General features: G+C 36.5%; 1 protein-coding gene across 6 annotated transcripts in view; it reads left to right on the top strand.

Moving 5' to 3' along the window:
* REPS1 (RALBP1 associated Eps domain containing 1) overlaps nucleotides 1-20761 on the top strand; it is a 90015-nt gene that overhangs the window by 66954 nt on the left and 2300 nt on the right. For 4 of the 6 annotated variants that reach the window (XM_027551710.1, XM_027551709.1, XM_027551707.1 and 1 more), the window contains 9 exons: nucleotides 1119-1206; nucleotides 1966-2067; nucleotides 12310-12382; nucleotides 13777-13895; nucleotides 14746-14810; nucleotides 16529-16714; nucleotides 17882-17974; nucleotides 19550-19698; nucleotides 20447-20552. In XM_027551710.1, coding sequence (XP_027407511.1) covers nucleotides 1119-1206; nucleotides 1966-2067; nucleotides 12310-12382; nucleotides 13777-13895; nucleotides 14746-14810; nucleotides 16529-16714; nucleotides 17882-17974; nucleotides 19550-19698; nucleotides 20447-20552 — 981 coding nt within the window. The remainder of the gene's footprint in view (nucleotides 1-1118; nucleotides 1207-1965; nucleotides 2068-12309; nucleotides 12383-13776; nucleotides 13896-14745; nucleotides 14811-16528; nucleotides 16715-17881; nucleotides 17975-19549; nucleotides 19699-20446; nucleotides 20553-20761) is intronic. The other 2 variants (XM_027551711.1, XM_027551708.1) reach the window with 1 other exon arrangement.

The following is a 20761-nucleotide window of genomic DNA, read 5'->3' as shown; positions in this document are numbered from 1 at the left end:
ATTACGAGAATTAGCCAAGGAGACCTGTAAAACAGAAGATGGTATGCTGGAACTCAACTTTCTGTGGGGTTACCTAATACTGTCACCAAAACAGTGTCTAACTTAAATTGAAAGGTCATTATTCTTTATACTAAATTATAAACTCATTACAAGATATTCAAAATTTAAAGATCTCAGGTTGTCTTTAGCAGCAGCACATTCAAAATATGAGCCAGCTCCTTGTAGGAGGAGCTCAACTCCTGTAGCCATGTTTATCAGCTGGTCTTTTGCCATTAAGCCAGTTGCTTGATCCTGTTCTAGTTCCTCCCCTGGGTGGCTCAGCTCCCAGGGCCAAGCTGCCTGGCTACCTGTATGCACCTTTCTCTCTTCCTTCCCATTTGGAGAGGCTGCCATACAGTGCCTTGTACACTTTTCAGTCTTTTCAGAAATTTGTTCTACCAGTTCCTTAACTGCTCTAACTAGACTTGCTGCAACTCTGACTTAAGTTAAGGATTATCAAATGTATTATAGTCATGAAAAATTTAAGTATTAGAGTAGGAGTGTTACGTATCCTAACTTAAAAAATGAATTCCTTTGTGGAAGTTTTATGCATGAATTTTAAACAGTTCTGGGGAACTAATCTATATAAAGTATGTATTGTGCCTTCTGTTACAATATGATGGGCATTTCATTAACTTTGTTTTATACATGAAAAAGAGTGTCAAGTTTTCTTGAGCAGTTTAGTGAAAATGAGTTCAGTCTGTTACTCAGTCTTTGGATACTCATAAATAGTTCACTTTTAACCTCAAAGGTTCAAATTTATATAATTTCATCAGATCATTTCACACTTTGCCTTTGAATATTGTTGTGAATTGTGTAAGACCAATTTTTTTCTTCACATATTTAATCAAAGTTAAAATGTACTTTTTATAAAATCAGATTATTAAGCATATATAGTAAGCTTGATTTTTTAAATATAATTCTGGAATTTTTAGTTAAAAAATTAATTGTCATGCTTAGCTTTGTGTGAATGAGAACTCTGTCCACTAGTTTTTGAAGCATTGTTAGTTTTGGTTATTTCATGGTATCTACTTGGCATTTTTAATACAAGTACTGTATGTCCTCCCATTTGTCTGTAGGATACTGCTATTGTTCATCCAGTTCCCATTCGTATGACTCCAAGCAAAATCCACATGCAGGAAATGGAACTTAAAAGAACTGGCAGTGGTAAGGAAACTGTTGCTGGGTTGTTTTTTAGTTTAGTGTGTTGTGTTAATATTTTAGGTTTAGCATCAAACCAAAATACACAAGCAATCATTCTGAGTTCAAATTCCTTTTGTTAATTACTTATTTTTAACATAGTACTTTCTACGGCAATATATGTATTATGTGTATGTGTATATTTTTAAATTTAAGCAAATTATTGAATTTAATTTATAAAATTTTAAATAAGGACACTTGGAAAATGTGACTTTTCTAATACCCTCTATATTTTTATGATCATTTTTACGAATCTACATTGAAAAATGTGTTCAAATTTTAACTGAAGAGGTATACGTTAAAATGAATTTTGTCTTTGAAATTGTTCATTTTGCTTTAATTCTTGAAGTTTCTCCTCAGATTAAATGTTTTAGTTAGGGTCTCTCAAAGGTAGATTTGTTTTCTATGTAGGTCAACAACAATAAATTACTTATTTTACGGTTGTTTGTGCAGTGCTTTATTTAACTAATTGCTCTAAGGGATAATATTAACAAAGTATGAACGTGCAGCTTGACTTTTTCATTATAACGTATCTTCTGTTGTGGCAGATAACAAATTCTATATAAACAGGTTTATATTTATCCTATTAAAATATTTGTCTTATATTTCATGGATTTACTTGCTACTGCTTTGGAGTATTAAAATGAAGTCTTATACTCTGAGGTTTATGAATTTATTAATTCAGGTACCTATATCTTATATGTTTACCTATTAATTCTCTCCTAGATCATACTAATCCCACTAGCCCATTGCTTGTGAAAACATCTGACCTTTCAGAAGAAAATAAGATAAATTCATCAGTGAAATTTGCTTCTGGAAATACTGTAGGTAAGTGAAAGACAGAATTACATCTTCCATGTGAGATTTATGTTATTAATTAATTTATTTTTAATTGGAGGATAATTGTTTTACAGTGTTGTGTTGGTTTCTGCCATATATCAACATGAGTCATCCGTAGGTATACATATGTTCCCTACCTGCCACCCCATCCCATCCCATCCCTCTAGGTTATCATAGAGCACCGGGTTGCACTCCCTGTGATATACGGCAACTTCCCATTAGCTATATGTTTTACATATGATAATGTTTGTATTTCAGCTCTGCTCTCTCAATTCATCCCACCCTCTTGTGCCCACACTGTGTCCATAAGCCTGTTCTCTATGTCTGAATCTCTTTTCCTGCCCTGCAAATAGGTTCATCAATACCATTTGCCTAGATTCCATATTATGCATTAATATGATATTTTTCTCTTTCTGACTTATTTCACTCTGTATAAATGGCTCTAGGTTAATCCATCTCACTAGATCTGATTCAAACTCGTTCATTGTTACATGGCTGAGTAATATTCCATTGTGTATTTGTACCACAACTTCTTTATCCATTCATCTTTCAACAGAGATCTAGGTTGCTTCTATGTCTGCAGTGAACATTGTAATACATGTGTTTTTTTCAGTTACTGTTTTCTCAGGGCGTATGCCCAGTAGTGGGATTGCTAGGTCATCAGATCAGATCAGATCAGTCGCTCAGTCGTGTCTGACTCTTTGCGACCCCATGAATCGCAGCACGCCAGGCCTCCCTGTCCATCACCAACTCCCGGAGTTCACTCAGACTCACGTCCATTGAGTCAGCGATGCCATCCAGCCATCTCATCCTCTGTCATCCCCTTCTCCTCCTGCCCCCAGTCCCTCCGAGCATCAGAGTCTTTTCCAGTGAGTCAACTCTTTGCATGAGGTGGCCAAAGGAGTTTCAGCTTTAGCATCATTCCTTCCAAAGAAATCCCAGAGCTGATCTCCTTCAGAATGGACTGGTTGGATCTCCTTGCAGTCCAAGGGACTCGGTAGTTTAATTCCTAGTTTTTAACGAAATCTCCATACTGTTCTCTATAGTGGCTATATCAGTTTGCATTCCCACCAGCAGTGCAAGAGTGTTCCTTTTTTTCCACATTCTCTCTGGCATTTATTTTTTGTACATTTTTTGATGATGGCCATTATGACTGGTGTGGTATGATACCTCATTGTAGTTTTGATTGCATTTCTCTAATAATAATTGATGTTGAGCATTTTTCATATGTTTAATAGTCATCTGTATGTTGTCTTTGGAGAAATGTATGTTTAGGTCTTCTGCTCGTTTTTTGATTGGTTGGTTTTCCTGATACTGAGCTGCATGAGTTGCTTGTATATTTTGGAGATTAATCCTTTATCAGTTGCTTCACTTGCAGTTATTTTCTCTTATTCTGAGGGTTGTCTTTAAATCTTGTTTATGGTTTCCCTTTGCTGTACCAAAGCTTTTAGGTTTAATTAGACTCCATTTGTATATTTTTATTTTCATTACTCTAGGAGGTGGGTCATAGTGGATCTTGATATGATTTATGTCAAAGAGTGTTCTGCCTATGTTTTCCTCTAAGAATTTTATAGTTTCTGGTCTTACATTTAGGTCTTTAATCCATTTTGAGTTATCTTTGTGTGTGGTTTTAGGAAGTGTTCTAATTCCTTCTTTTACACATAGCTGTCCAGTTTTCCCAGCCCCACTTATTGAAGATACTGTCTTTTCAATAAAAGACTTTTCATCCTATAGTCTTGCCTCCTTTGTCAAAGATAAAGTCTTGCATCCTTGTCACACCTGCCCATAGGTGTGTGGGTTTATCTCTGGGCTTTCTATCTTGTACCATTTGTTTGTATTTCTGTTTTTGTGCCGGTACCATTCTGTCTTGATGACGGTACATTGTAGTATAGTCTGAAATCAGGGAGGTTGATTCCTCCAGTGCCATTCTTTCTCGAGTTTGCTTTGGCTATTCAGGGTCTTTTGTGTTTCCATACAAATTGTGGATATTTTTTGTTCTAGTTCTGTAAAAAATGTCTTTGGTAATTTGATAAGGATTGCTTTGACTCTGTAGATTGCTTTGGGTAGTAGTATCATTTTCACAGTATTGATTCTTCCAATCCAAGAAAGAACATGGTATATCTCTCCATCTATTGATGTTGTCTTTGATTTCCTTCATCAGTGTCTTAATAGTTTTCCATATATTGCTTTTACATTTCATGGCAATGGCACCCCACTCCAGCACTCTTGCCTGGAAAATCCCATGGATGGAGGAGCCTGGTGGGCTGCAGTCCATGGGGTCGCTAAGAGTCGGACACGACTGAGCGACTTCACTTTCACTTTTCACTTTCATGCATTGGAGAAGGAAATGGCAACCCACTCCAGTGTTCTTGCCTGGAGAATCCCAGGGACTGGGGAGCCTGGTGGGAGGCCATCTATGGGGTCACACAGAGTCGGACACAATGGAAGTGACTTAGCAACAGCAGCAGCAGATAAGTTTATTCCTGGGTGTTTTATTCTTTTTGTTGCAATGGTGAATGGGATTGATTCCTTAATTTCTTTTTCTGATTTTTCATTCTTAGTGCATAGGAATGCAAGGGATTTCTGTGTATTAATTTTATATCCTGCAACTTTACTAAATTCACCAATTAGTGATTTTCTGATGGTATCTTTAGGGTTTTGTATGTAGAGAATCATGTCATCTGCAAACAGAATTTTACTTCTTCTTTTCCAATATGGATTCCTTTTATTTCTTTTTCCTCTTTGATTGCCATGGCTAGGACTTCCAAAGCTATGTTGTTAATAATAGTGGCAAGAGTGGGCACCCTTGTCATCTTCTTGATCTTCAAGGAGATGCTTTCAGTTTTTCACCACTGAGAATAATGTTTGCTTGGGTTTATCATATATGACATTTATTACTTGAGATAGGTTCCTTTTATTCCAATTTTCTGGAGAGTTTTACCATAAGTGTGTGCTGAATTTTGTCAAAAGCTTTTTCTGCGTCTGTTGAGATTATCATATGATTTTTATCTTTTAATTTGTTAATATGGTGTATCACATTGATTGATTTGCATATATTGGAGAAGCCTGGCATCCCTGGGATAAACCCAATATGATTTTGGTGTATGATCCTTTTAATGTGTTGCTGAATTGTGTTTGCTAGAATTTTGTTGAGGATTTTTGCATCTTATGTTCATGAGTGGTATGGACTGTAATTTTCTTTTTTTGTGATTTTCCCTGTCTGGTTTTGGTGTCAGGATGATGGTAGCCTCATAGAATGAGTTTGGAAGTGTTCCTTCCTCTACAATTTTTGGAAGAGTTTGAGAAGGATAGCTCTTCTCAAAACATTTGATTGAATTCACCTGTGAAGCCATCTGACTTGTTTTTTGGGAGATTTTTGATCACAGTTTTGATTTCAGTGCTTGTGATTGGGTTGTTCAAAATTTTTATTTCTTCCTGGTTCAGTCTTAGAAGGTTGAACTTTCCTAAGTATCTGTTCATTTCTTTCAGATTGTCCATTTTATTGACATATTATTGCTCGTAATAGTCTCTTATGATCCTTTGTAATTCTGCATTGTCTGTTGTAACCTCTTCTTTTTCATTTCTAATTTTGTTGATTTGAGTCTTCTCCATTTTTTCTTAATGAGTCTGGCTAATGATTTGTCGGTTTTGTTCATCTTCTTGAAGAACAAGCTTTTAGTTTTACTGATTTTTGCTATTCTTTCTTTTATTTTTTACTTATTTCTGCTCTGATCTTTATTATTTCTTTCCTTCTGTTAACTTTGAGATTTTTTCCCCTTATTTTTCCAATTGCTTTAAGTGTAAGGTTAGATTGTCTATTCAGTGTTTTTCTTTTTTCTTGAGGTAGGACTCTATTGCTATAAACTTGCCTCTTAGAACTGCTTTTGCAGTATCACATAGGTATTGAGTCATCATGTTTTCATTATCATTTGTTTTTCTAGGTATTTTTTTATTTCCCTTTTTATTTTTTCAGTAACCTGTTGCTTATTTTAAAACGTATTACTTAATATGTTTTAAACGTATTCTCCATGTGTTTGTGTTTTTTACAGCTTTTTTTCCCCGCAGTTGATTGTCTAGTCTCATAGCACTGTGGTCAGAAAAGATGCTTGATATAATTTTAGTTCTCTTAAATTTACCAAGGCTTGATTTTTTACCCAAGATGTGAACTACCCTGGAGAATGTGCCTTGTGCAGACCTTGAGAAGAAGGTTTATTTTTCTGCATTTGGATGGAATGTCCTAAAGATATCAGTTAGATCCATCTGGTCTAATGTGTCATTGAAGGCTTATGTTTCCTTATTTTTTGTTTTGATGACCTGTCCATTGGTGTAAGTGGGGTGTTAAAGTCCCTTACTAATTGTACTACTGTCAGTTTCCCCTTTTATGACTGTAGTGTTTGCCTTAGGTGTTGAGATGCTCCTATTTGGGGTGTATAAATATTTATAATTGTTGTGTCTTCTTGGATTGATCCCTTGATCATTGTGTAGTGTCCTTCTGTCATTTTTTTGTAATATCCTTTATATTAAGGTCTATTTTGTCTGGTATAAGAATAGTTACTCCAGCTTTCTTTCAGTTTCCATTTGCATGGTATATCTTTTTCCATTCTCTCACTTTCTGTCCATATGTATCTCTAGGTCTGAAGTGGGTCTCTTGTAGACAGCTTATATACGGGTCTTGTTTTTGTATCCATTCAGCCAGTCTATGTCTTTTGATTGGAGCATTTAATCCATTTACATTTAAAGTAATTGTTGATACATATATTCCTATTGGCATTTTCTTAATTGTTTTTGTAAGTCTTTTCCTTCTCTTGTATTTCCTGCCTATAGAAGTCCCTTTAGCATTTGTTGTAAAGCTGATTTGGTGGTGCTAAATTCTCTTAACTTTTATCTGTAAAGCTTTTGATTTCTCTATCAATATTGAATGAGATTGTTGCTGGGTAGTGTAGTCTTGGTTGTAGATTTTTCCCTTTTGTTACTTTAAATATATCCTGCCATTGCCTTAGGCCTGCAGAGTTTCTCTTGAAAGAAGCTGTTAACTGTGTGGAGTTTCCCTTGTATGTTACTTGTTGCTTTTCCCTTACTGCTTTTAATATTTTTTCTTTGTGTTTAATTTTTGTCAGTTTGATTAATATGTGTCTCAGCATGTTTCTCCTTGGATTTATCCTTTAGGAAACTCTCTGTGCTTCTTGGACTTGATTGGCTATTTCCTTTCACATGTTAAGCAAGTTTTCAACTATAATTGCTTAAAAAATTTTCTCAGACCCTTTCTTTTTCTCTTCTGCTTCTGGGACCCCTTAATTTGAATGTTGGTGTGTTTAATATTTTACAACACAGTCCATGGAATTCTTCAGGCCAGAATACTGGAGTGGGTAGTTTAATATTATCCCAGCAGTCTCTGAGACTATCCCCAATTCTTCTCATTCTTTTGTGATTATTCTGCTCTTCAGCAGTTATTTTCACTTATTCTGTCTTTCAGTTCATTCTTCAGCCTTAGTTGTTCTGCTGTTGATTCCCCGTAGATTATTTTTAATTTCGATAATTGTGTTTGCCTCTGTTCATTCTTTGTTTCTTCTGGGTCATTGTTAAATGTGTTAAATGACTTGCATTTTCTCCATTCTATTTCGAGATTGTGGATCATCATTACTGTCATTACTCTGAATTCTTTTTCAGGTAGTTGGCATATTTCCTCTTTGTTTATTTGGTGTTGTGGGTTTTTACCTTGGTCCTTCATTTGCACAATATTTCTCTGTTTTTTCATGTTATCTAACTTACTGTGTTTGACATATCCTGTCTTGTTTTTGGTCTTGCCGTCAGTGGGTGAGGTTGGTCCAGTGGTTTGTGTAGGCTTTATGTTGGGAGGGACTTGTGCTTGCCTTCTGGTGGGAGAAGGTGAGTTTTTCCCCCCTCTAAGGTCTGTGTTAGTGGTATGTTTTGGGGTGTCTATAGGAAGCCTGTCTCCTCTTGAGGTCTTGCTTGTTGTTTGGGTAACCTGCCCTTTGCTGGTCCTACCAGCAGTTGAGTGGTGCTGGGTCTTGGATACAGGAAGAGGCCTTCATGGGAGCTCTCACTAATTAATACTCCCTGGGATCAGGAGTTCTCTGGCCATCTAGTGTCCTGGACTCAGTGCTTCCAACCCAGAGGCTCAGGCCCAATCTCTCATCAAGGAACCAGGATCCCACAAGCTGTTTGTTATGGCAATAAAGAGGATTAAAACAAACACACACAAAAAAGAACCCCAGACAAATGGTAAATTCAAAATCAGACAAATAGTAACAGAAACAAAGGAACACACACACACACAAAACCAAAATAGTCCAAAGAAAACAAAGTACAAGAGAGTGACCCTGTGAGCAAAGGAAACCATAAGTGATACCAACAAATTAAAAACAACACTAACTAAACAGAACAAGACCAAAGAAGAGAGCCAGCTGAGGAATAAAGCAAACAAACTAACAAACGTGGTGAAAAGAAGAAAGAAAAAAATAGAAAAGTAAAGTATATAAAAAAGATTTATATATAATAAAGAGTTTATATGTAATAATCTTATTGTATATTCTATATATATGTGTATATATTTTCTATATATATGAAGAATATATTGCATACAATAGTGTATATATTGTACATATATATAAATAATATATAAATCTTATATATAAATAAAATTTTTGTATAATAAGTAAGAAGGAAACAAAATGAAACAACAACAAAGAAAAAGCCCCACAGATCTGCAAAAAGCCAATGTAGAGATAGATGTATATGAAGGAAATAAAATGTGTTTTAAAAAATTCTCAAAAGCTTAAATAGATACAATAATAATGAAGTCAACAACCACAGCATCAGAGGAAAGAAAACCAGAATCAACTACAGAACAAATCAAAATATAAGAGTAATAATAAATGTTTTTCTCAGATCTCAGCTGTCAGCATCCTTTCCCCTACTGTGATGCACAGTCCACTTCCACCTCGCTAGGAAACCCTCCAGTGTTGGGGGAGCTGGTCTCTAGACCAGCTGTGGGGACAGCACAGACTCTAATCTAGTTCTCCTCTTGGAGGTTCTTGCCTCCAGTGTCCACAGCTGTCAGAGCTAGGGCATTTTGTTTTGTGGATACACTCGCCCTTCTATGCATTCCATAGACACAGGGTCTGCCTAGTTGATCATGTGAATATAATCTCTAGCTTGTATAGCTGGTGAAAAGGTTTTCAACCCTCTTCCTTGTCCACTCTGCCCCTGGAACTCAGTTGTGGTTTTATCCCCACCTCTGCTTGTGGGTCATTTACAGGAATTAGTTCCTGAGGCTGCCTCTAGGACTTGGGTCTGCCCCAGGGAGGACCAGGTGTGGAGGTGGTGTGACTGCTTAGGTTGCGAGGACTCTGATGGCGCCAGGTATGCCAGGAAGCTGGCAGCCACAGGCACAGGAGATATGGTGCTGTTAGAATCTCTTTCTAGCTTCTGGCAGCTGGCGTTCAGAGGGTCTGATGGGGGTCCTTCTCTGTTGCTTGGCATGTCAGGCACTCAGATGGCCACCTTCTCTGGGATATTCCTCTGTTACTCAGCTGCTCATGCCAGCATATAGGGGGAGAAGTGATGGCTCCACTCTTTGTATGTGACTCAGCAGTAACACCCTGCTTCCATGGCTGCCTGACTTTATTCCAAAGGCATTCCCTACAGCAGTCTCCTCCCTCCCATCCCTTGCGGCTGTTTCCCCAAAGTTAACAGCAGTCCTTGCCCTGGGATTGCGGTTACGCTCCAGCTCCCAGCTGCTCTGCGTTCTGGTGGGCTGTGTCCCTCCCTAGGCTATGTAGGGCCATGGCACAGATTGTCTGTGTCGTTCTCACTCCATTCAGACTGTCACAGATCAGCTCCTTCACTCTCCAGTAGTCTCAGATGCTTCCCCTTTGTCCCAACCGATTGCCCTGATATGGGGATATCACCCCTTCTTCCACTTCCCCACCTGGTGGGGACAGGTTCAGTTGTGCTAACTCTCCTCCTCTTTTTCCCTTCCCTTCTTTGTCCTGCCCAGTTTTGTGTGGATCTGTATATTCCTTTCCAGTGGTCAGGGACTCCTGCTAGCTCTAAGCTGATGCTCTGCAAGATCTACATCTGAAGATGTGTTCCTGATGCATCTGTGAAGAAGAGGTGTACTCCACTTCCACCTGCTCCTCTGCCATCTTGTCTCTTATCCTTAGTATACATTTAGAATCTGAATAATTTGAATATATAGCCACTTAGTAATATATAGCCACTTAGTAGTATCGTCACTGGATAATGCAGAGAATAGTCAATCCTTTTAAAGACCCCTACCCTCCATATTAATAAATGGATGCCAATTGCCACTGCACCTGCTTCAAGGCAGGCCTCCTGTTGGCCGTCCCTCTCAGCTAGCTCTTCCCCACTCCTTTCTTCCTCTCACAGGAAATTGTGTACGTGCTCATTCAGTCATTGTTAATGGAATACTATTAATACGTGTCAGGCTCTGTTTTAGACACTGAGTATTCAGCAGTAAACAAAACAAAAAATTCTTTGCCCTTATGAAGTTTGCATTTTATAGGGGAGACAAAAGAAAAAGGAAATAAAAATAACTGTATCTTAGGATATAGTTAATACCCTGGATCAAAATTAAGTTGTGAAAGGGGAGAGGGCGTGACAGTTTAAGTAAGGTGATCAAAGAAATCCTTACCAAAAAGTGGTATTTGAGTTAAAACTTGAAGGAGATGAATTTAACTGTGTGTGTATCTTAAGGAAGGACGTTTTAGGCCAAAGGAATAACCAGTATGGAGCCCTGGTTTAGGGAAGATGCCTTCTTTATATCTGCTGGAAACAGCCGGCAAACACCTGAACTAGAACTAGCATGTGGGAGAATAGTAACCGGGGAGCAGTGTAAGACTGACTTCTACCGAGAAAGATGAAACGCCATTTAGAAGGTTTCTGAATGGAGAAGTGATGTAACCTGACCTTCCTTTTTTAACAAGATCATTCTGGCTGCTATACTGGTAATAGATCAGAAGAAGGCAAGAATTCAAACAGGGAAAGACGGTTTTAGGAAACGGTTATAATAATACAGGCAAGAGATGATGATGTCTTGGCCTAGGGTGGTAGCAGTAGAAGTGCTAAGAAGTGGTCAGATTCTGGCTAAATTTTGGTAGGAAAAGACCACAGGATTTGTTTACCTTTGTGATACAGGATGTGAGGGGTGGGGGCAAGGGAATCAGGGGGATTCAAGGGATGTTAGCCAAAGCAACTGGAAATTGAAGAAGTCTATTGTAGTAGAAGATTTGTGGGAGAAAGGGTAGGAATTCAGTTTTGGACATGTTCAGTCTGAGATGCCTATTAACAACGTCCAAATGGGAATGTGTTAATTTTAGAATCATTCCTGTACCAATTAGTAAACTTCTCAGTGATTTGACAGGAAGAAGAAGCGGGATACACTTTGAAATGAAACTAAATAACCAGTCCCTTCAATTTATAACTCTTGAAAGGTATTTCATAGTATTTCTTCAGATTATCCCTAGAGTTTTCTGTTTTAAAACTTCTTTATTGCTTCATAGCTGTTAGTCTGATTCTGGGATTCTCTGCTCCTTTATAAGATTTTGAGGAAATTGAAAATATGTCCTCAGGTGAAAAATTGGTACCCTCTGGCTAATTTCATAAGTTTTATCATTGTCTAAGCACAGTTTATTCCTTTATCAAAATTTTTAAAATTTGCATAAACAGTTTTTAAGTTCGCTTTTTAACTTAAAATGCTTCTAATTTATCCTTTAAAAATGAATTTTTTTCATTATAAAAACTATTCACACTTGTAGAAATGTAATAAACAAAAATAAGAAAATACAAATTATAATCTCACTGTTCCACAAATGACCATAATTAACATTCATTGTCCACCTTAATCTTTGTGCATGGTATATTTTTATATGAAATGAAATTGTGATATATGTACTATTTTCTGCCCTGCTTCCGTGTAACTAATTTTGAATATTTCTCTATTATCAAACAGTAACTCTTTTAGATTGTAATTGCTCTCTGTGCATAGTATTTTGTTGTATAAGTACACCATTTATTTGATTTATATCTAATCTTTTATGGTTAGTAATACAATGATGAAACATTAACCTGTTGGCCAATCTTTGAATATCCCTGGTTTGAAACAATAATTCAATTACCTGTTTAGGGCATATAGAATAAAAAGTAAAGAAATTATTATTATTAAATAGGATATATCCCATTTATCAGCAGATGGGTACAGTAGTTCAGACTCTTTTACTTCGGATCCAGAACAGATTGGAAACAACGTAACTCGTCAAAGGTTAGTGTTTCTGTTCATTAAAAAAGCATAATTAAAGTCTTTTGTTACATTTTAATATTGAAAATTATTTGAAACCAAGTATAAATTATTTTCGGAGAAGGAAATGGCAACCCATCCAGTATTCTTGCCTGAGGAACCCCGTGGACAGTGGAGCCTGGTGGGCTGCAGTCCATAGGGTCGCACAGGGTCTAAGTGACTTAGCATGCATGCATGCGTAAATTATTTTTCTCAGTTCTTCACTTCTCTAAAGGCTGTCAGGTTACCTATTGATTTATATAAAAGGGAAATGACTTTTATTCTTTCCAAAGAAAAGCAAAGCAAAAGGAATCGTTGTCTTCTTGGTATTCTGTGGAAGGTTTAAAATAAACTGATAACTTCTTGGCAGTTGGTTTAATACAGTCCTTTTTGGTAGCTGAGCAGTGAGAGTCTCTTTAAGTATGAAATGTGCAAATTTCCTTTTAGAGCCTTATGGGACAAGTACCAAAAGAATTTGGTGTTTTAAAATGTCATCTGGACATGCAGCCTAGTGTTGGGCTACCTACCCATCCTGAAGACCTGTGTCACATGTTAACATTTCAGGCACAAACAAAAATGATACAGGACAGGGTGAGGTGGCAAAGGGGTCTGTCTCCCAGGGCTTCACCATCCTCTCAAAACTGCACAGGCCAGAAGCATCTTTCTCTGGTGCTTTTCATACATCATAAGAGTCTTTTGCCACACACCTGGAGGATGTATGGAGACACTGGTAACGTAGACTTTCCAGTAGCTCACACAGTCAGAAGGCTGCTTCTTCATATATCTTAGAGTTCTCATTTGGGATTTTAGTCCTTTTATTCCTATTAGTGAGGATCAGATTGTCTTAGTCCGTGAGATTCTTCAGAATATAGAAGACTTTGGTGGCTAATAAGCAGATCTCCAGAATGAGTGAACATGAGTATAATCACCTCTAAAATGAGTGATTTTAAGATGAGATGGCGTCTCACATAGTCAAGCCAAAGTGTACTTCAGCTTACCAAATTTAAGTAAGTTGAAAGCTAACCATATCTGAAAGTACAGTTACTCTTCTTTGAAAACAGCTTTTCAGATTAATATTGCCTTTAACTGAATATGAAAACATTACACTTGGTTAGTAGTCTACCTTGAATTCATGTTAATAACTTTTTTAAAAGTTCTTTAAAATTCTGTTAAATGTATAATTATAAAGAAGATTATTTGCTATATTAAGTAACTGCTTGTTGAATGCACATGCAAATAATACTCTATTCATTATAATACTTGTATACCCTCTGGAGAAAATGTCATACCAATAAGATCCTTTGCTGCTTAGCTAAGTTTGATTGCTTAAAAAGAAAAGCTGCAATAACGTGACCAACTGTAACGGGGCCATTTTGCAGGTCTCATTCAGGAACATCGCCTGAAAACACTGCACCACCACCGCCACCTCCAAGGCCTCAGCCCTCTCATTCTAGATCATCATCTTTAGATATGAATCGGACCTTTTCCGTCACAACAGGTAGGGGTTAGAGAACTGTGATACAAATTAAATATGTTAAATTGTTAAATATATTTAGTTGATTAAAGATACACAGTATCTTGTTTTCTCTTATTTTTTATATTTATCTAAAGAAAAATTTTAAATTGAAAAAGTATGAGATGAGAGGGAATTTATTTTCCTTAATGACTGTCTAAAATGTGAGTTCAAATGATAAAGATGGGAACCTGAGAGATGCCACAAGAGATTAAAAAAAAGATTTTATGTGGAGATATTAAGGAGGAAAAGCTAATAGGTCTTACATTACATGACAGAGGAGAGAGAGGAGTCATCATACTCAGAGGGTTCAATTTTTATATGACTGGTCTTACTGTTGGTCAAAATAGAAAAGTTAGGATAGAGGGTGATGATGTTCTGTTTTTGATATTATGTGGTTGGAATGATGAGAAAGAAGAGAAAAATCGACAGGTCGCTGGACCTATGGGCTAAGCAAGATTGATATATTATTTGAGAATCATTTACATAGAAATGATATACTAAAATGCTAAATGGAAAGAGGAAATTTGGAAGTCTTCGTATTTGATAGCTAAAAGTAGTCACAAAGGTGGGAAGAAAACAAGAACGTGTAGTGTTACAGGAACAGGGAGGAGCAGGACAAGTGCTGTGTGCAGTAGAGCAAGAGAAGTGAGGTCTGAGAAGAGGCTGTGAGATTCAACCATATCCAGGCAGTTTGACGAGATGGACTTGGCTTCCAGTTCTATACATTGGCGTTTGAAATCTTTATCATTTGATCACATTCATTCAGCCTATCTGCTGTACTAGCAAAGTAATTATATATATTTACCAAAAGAAGACTTGTGTATTCACACAGGACAGCAACAGGCTGGAGTTGTTGCCCAACCTCCTGCAGTGCCTCCAAGACCACAGCCCTCACAGGTAATTCTCCTAGGTCTTTATTAGTAAGCATCAGTTATTATAGTCGCCTTGGTCAGTTTATCTGTTAGGTCTTTGATTCTATTCTAGAATTAGTTTGAAAATCGGGAATTGCCTGTCATTCTTAATGCATATTTAATTCGGAGAAGCTAGGTCTTTTCTTAGAGGATAAGAATTCCAATAATGATTTGGGTTGTTTTTTGAAAGAAACTTAGAAGTGAACCAAATGATAGTGTCTCGGCAAAGGAGAGTTTAGAAGAAGGATCAGTGTATTGAGGGATAGGAAGTGTCATGTGTGTCCTGGATCTAGTAGTGACTCAGGGTAACCTCCCTGTATCTCCCTAGATGTGTTACTGTATCAGTGAATAAAGTGTTGCACAACTAACAGGTCAAAGTTGTTTCATCTGCATAAAACTATTATGTTCCAAAATAGATTCTAGTTTGTAGCTTAGTTTTATGTGACTGACTAGCTGCATTTTTACATGAATGAATTAGGTTGATTTTTCTGAGTTAGAGTCTTATAATGAAATTGGTTATTTGTAGTTAAAAAGATGGTTTCCTAATTATCAAAGATACTGAAATTTGAATATTCCAGTATTTATTTTATCTAAAGGGCTAACGAAAATACTTTTACTGCATTAAGGTGTAAAACCCAGTGAATTATCTCTTGACTCAAGAACCAGTCTAGTGGGAAAAACAGACCTGTAAACAGTTATAATAGAAATGCTATAGTAGACATACTTATAAAATGTTTTAGCATAGATGTCCTAGCTAGTAACATCAGGGATCACACTGAAAAAGTCAAGTAAAATGAAGGCAGTTAGACTTAAGCAGAGACTTGAAAGATAAAATACTATTTCTTGAGGAAAAGGCATTACAACCAGAAGGAGTAGCACAGAGGGTAAGGTAAGCCTGGCATATTCTTCAAGGAAAAGCTGCTGAGTTTAGTACAACTAGAGTGATGGGAAATAAAATTGAAGAGGTGAGGAAATGACAGAGCATCTCCTATATCATACTTAGATGGTGGAGTTTTTCTTGTAGGATATGGAGGATTTTTTAAGGGTGAGCAGGGGAGAGACTTCAGATTTATTCCTTTAGCTTCCTGTGCTTCCTTTGTCACAAAACTCCTCACACTGTATTTTAATCCCTTGTTTACTTTTCTCGTATCCTGCACTAGATTATCAGCTCTGTTAAGGATGGACCTTATTTGTTTGGTCAAAAGTAGATACTCAGTAAGTTTAGTTTTCAAGTGGAGACTTTAGAAGAATTGATCTTGTAAAGAGTGGAGGACAAATTGAAGGAGAGTGCACTGGTTTTCACACTAAAGATAACAGTCTTTTTAGAAACATAATGAAACATTTTTAAAAACAGTTTTTTAAAATAATGAACAATTATGCAGCAACCTAATTAAGAAAAAATAGACGCAAGGGGAGAATCAGAGATTAAGGCCAGAACTTCTCTCCTTTGATGCACATTCTTGGCAATAAGAATTTTGTGAAAGTGTCTTTTTATTTGGAGATTTGTTATCTTAATTTTTTAGTGTCTTGGCATTTCACTCAAGGTTTTTTAGAGCTAAATGTTACTGTAGCTCACCCTCCTGAATTTTCAGCTAATAAATCAGAGCATTCTTATAATAAATTTTCAAAGAAAAGGAAAGCTACTCCGTGACACTAGATCAGTAAAATGATTTGCTCCTTCCTGTATCCTAAACCCTCCTGTAGGCTCCTGGTCCCGTTGTGCATCGCCCAGTGGATGCCGATGGCCTAATAACTCACACTAGTACCTCACCTCAGCAGATACCAGAACAACCAAATTTTGCAGATTTCAGCCAATTTGAAGTATTTGCTGCATCAAATGTAAATGAAGAACAAGATGATGAAGCCGAGAAACATCCAGAGGTCTTGCCGGTCAGTTTTCAAGGGCTTCTCTAATTTTCTGCTGGGAATCTTCCAATATTGTGCTCATAAGCCAGTCTTTAAACAGAGGAACCCCTAAAAGAGCAGATAATAGAAGGGACATCAGTGAGTAAAATACCTGCTGTTGCTGCTTTTAGAGGGTTTCTATTCCCTGGATCAATGCTTCTCAATTTCTCACTGGCCTCAGACCACCTACTGGTTGCATAAAATGCTTAGTAAGAATCGAAAAAAAAAAAAAAATGCTTAGTAAGAATCAATATCAGGGTGAAGGGTAGATGTCACATGAAAAGATGCAACCATCTGGTTTTGGCTAAAACACTGTTCTGGGAGTTGCATTTTAATGCTAAGCATCTGATTGTGTGGTTCAAAGATTTCTGTATAAGAAGAAGCTGTGGTTGCCATAGCTACCCTCAGTTTGTTTGAGAATAAGCCAGTTTATGGGGCTGCATCTTAATGCTAAGCATTTGATTGTGTGATTTGGTGAAAATTGTATGGGAGTAAGTCACATCAGTTAGACAGACTTGCAGACCACAGGATGCCAGAAATTCATGTTTGCAGCCAGTGTTCTGCGGGACTGTTTGGTTCTAGCAGCAAAAACTTCTGTATGTGGGACAGGGATCCCTGTCCTCATAAGTGTAAATATGGAGTTGGAGGGAAGAGGGGAAGTTTGCTCTGATTATTCCAATTTATACTGATCTTCTCTAATTAAAAAAACTGACGTTTGACTGGCATAATTTACATAAAGAGTTTTATAGATATGGTCCATGGAAAATTTTCTACCAGCTAGTTCTTCAAACTTTTCTCCTGGCCTGGTGCTACTAGGGAAATGGGCTGTACCTCCAAGAAGGCAGAGCAGGCCTGAGGTGGGAGTAGCGGTGTGCAGCGGGTACTTGTACGTACCCTCCCCCAACCAAAGAACTTCCCAGACATCGTCTGCCATCCCCTCAGAGATGTATTCTCTTCCCTCTCTGCCCTAAAGGGGCAGATGCATGATCGTTTTACAAGGTAGTCTCAAACTCCTCTCCTCTTCATCTGAGCTTCTTACTGTTAGAATGAATGTTTTCTAAACATTTTGCTCTCTAATCTGTTACTTATATATTTATTCATATATGTGTGTTACTTAAATATAATTTGTAATAATAATATACTCATCTCTAGGTTGAAAAATCTTCTGATCCCGCAAGTTCTCGAGTTGCCAAAACAGATAGTAAAATTGAAGAAAAGACAGCTGCTAGTGCTCCCGCCAATGTGGTATACAAAAGTCTTTTATAGTATTGATTGTTTTATACATATAAAAATTATATGATATAATTTGAAAATCTTACAAGTAAAGTTAGAGATCATCTAACCCATTTCACTGCCTTAAACTGTAATACATATAACCTGTCTCAGAATACAGTCCACCTAGAGGTAGAGATGATAGCCTGTCATTTGTATTAATGCGTGCCACAGGTTCTCAGATTTTGTGTGGTTATTACATTGTTTCAAGTACATGAAGTAGAACTTCCTTTTTTGTCACACTCAGTTTCTGTTATTTCAGTTCTGAGTATAACAGGAAAAGATTATCAACCCTCTAAGGTTAATATTATACTCTCTGCTTTTTTTTAGCTGTCTTAGGAATGTTTTCCCAAAAATTTATTGCAAAAAATTTTAAACATACAGAAGAGTTAAAAGAATTTTATATTGTACAATAAAGCCACACCTTGATTGTACTATTAATATTTACTATATTTTTCTTCCAGTTTTATTAAGATATAATTGACACATAACACAGTATAAGTTAAGGTGTACAACATAATTATTTGACTTACATATATAACGAAATGACTATCAGTATGTTTAGTGAATGTTCTTCATTTCATATAAATACAGAATTAAAGAAATAGAAAAATATAACATTTTTCCTTGTGTTAATATACTTGCTTTATACCTGCATTGTTCTCTCTATATCCGTCCTTCTTATCTGTTGTTTGCCTTTCAAAGTACATTGCAGATAACAGGACACTTTTTGAGAAAAAAATTTTGGTCACTTTTTTTGTTATCATTGAGACATCCCCGGTAGTCATTAAAACAGTGAGTGTTTCTGAAAGTATTTAAATGCTACTTTCTGGACACTTTTTTTTTTTTTTTTTACTGTTAGTACTTCTATAATTTTTTTAATAGTTTTATTTTGTGAGTAAATGGCAATAGATTAAAAATAATATTTACCCAAAGGGATGGCAGTTGACTCTTGTTTTTATTTATTAACAGGTCAAATCAGGTTACAGTAAATACCAGACTGTTATATTTGATTCTGTTGAGGAGAGATCTCCAATAAAATAGCCATTCATTTTTAAGAGCTCTTGTATATCTTAATGAAAGATTTTTTAAAGAATTACCTGGTTTTCCACTTCTTTATAAAGTATTCATTAAGATAATATATCTTAGGATATTTGAATAGAAAACCCTATAGTGATACTGGACGCATATTTCTGGAGACTCTCTTTTATAGTTATTGAACAGATACATATTGAGTGTGCTATGTTAAAACTGAATATTATAACCTTGAGTCACAGAATCTGGGCCTTGAGCTTGTTATGTCACCCTGTAAAAATTTTTGTCTAATAGGTACATTTACACTTGTGATGTCACTAGGAACATTCTTTCCCATTGTAATTTAAGTTAGCTGTTGCCACAAATACATAAATTGCTTTAAAGGAGGACAAGTGACCCATAATTCTTAAGAGAATGAAAGGCTTAAAGAAAGCATATGATGTTGGCAAAGTGCTAACGAACCACAAATGTCTTCAAGAAATGCTTATTATTCATGAAATTCTTGTCTCCCAGAGCAAAGGCACAACACCTCTTGCTCCACCACCTAAACCTGTTCGAAGGAGATTAAAATCAGAAGATGAATTAAGGCCAGAAGTTGATGAACATGCACAGAAGACAGGTGTCCTAGCTGCTGTTCTTGCATCACAACCTTCTATTCCTCGGTAATCAAAGCTGTTCCTAAACACGTGTAATTACTGGAAACAAAATGCACAGTAATTAAAAATATTAAACAGAAAGGAATTATGGTCAGACTGGTCCTGTAGTTGAACACAGGTCCTCCACTGTTCCCTTTTCTCATTTATGAGTAAGTGGAATATTCTTCCCACTTTTACCCGCCTAATAGTTCAACTCAAGTTACAAATCCTAGAGCAGACTTTAAAAATTATAGTGCACAGTAACACTGATGCTTTAACTATGGTTGTTCTAGAATCAAGAATTGGCAAACTAGGGCTTATGGGCCAAAGTCAACCCATAGCCAGTTTTTGTAAGGGCTTTTACATTTTTTGTAAAATGTAAAAATTTTTTTACATTTTTGTTTAAAAAGAGAAAAAGAAAAGATGAAAAAAAAAAAAAAACAGAATATTCAGCAGAAATGGTATGGTCTTCAAAGCTTAAAATAGTTACTGTCTGACCATTTATAGAAAAAGTTTGCTTATACCTCCTCTGCACTGACTTAAACTCATGTGATTCTACAGAAAAGTCACTAAATCAATAACTACAGTAATTAAGCCTCTGAAGCTTAGTAGTTTTTGGTTGAGCTTTAAAACTGATCAAGCAAGGTTGAGCTATGCTAGCAGGGCAAAGATGCTTCCTCAGCATTCTGGGATTAGCCATAGATCACAGGGAAGAATGGAGCGAATTTAATAATAAGAATGAAGGTCACGTTTTTTGCTCTCTTTATCTTCTCAGGTCTGTTGGGAAAGATAAGAAAGCTATTCAGGCATCAATTAGACGCAATAAGGAAACCAACACAGTTTTGGCCAGATTGAATAGTGAATTGCAGCAACAGTTAAAGGTAATGTAGTTTCTGAATCTTTATTTGGAAAGTTCCATGGACTCAGAGCCTCTTATTGTTGAACTAGACTTGGAGGTGATCCACCAGTTCTTATGCTAGTATGAAACTTTTCCAAGTAGCAGGAGAAGTGTGGATCTAAAATGTTTTATATGCCTTTGAATCTTTTAATATTAAAAAGAATTTCCTGTACTCATTTCTTGTATGATTGC

The sequence above is a fragment of the Bos indicus x Bos taurus genome, chromosome 9, assembly GCF_003369695.1.
Source record: "Bos indicus x Bos taurus breed Angus x Brahman F1 hybrid chromosome 9, Bos_hybrid_MaternalHap_v2.0, whole genome shotgun sequence".
Classification (NCBI taxonomy): Eukaryota; Metazoa; Chordata; class Mammalia; order Artiodactyla; family Bovidae; genus Bos; species Bos indicus x Bos taurus.
This window is presented reverse-complemented; position numbering and strand designations above follow the sequence as displayed.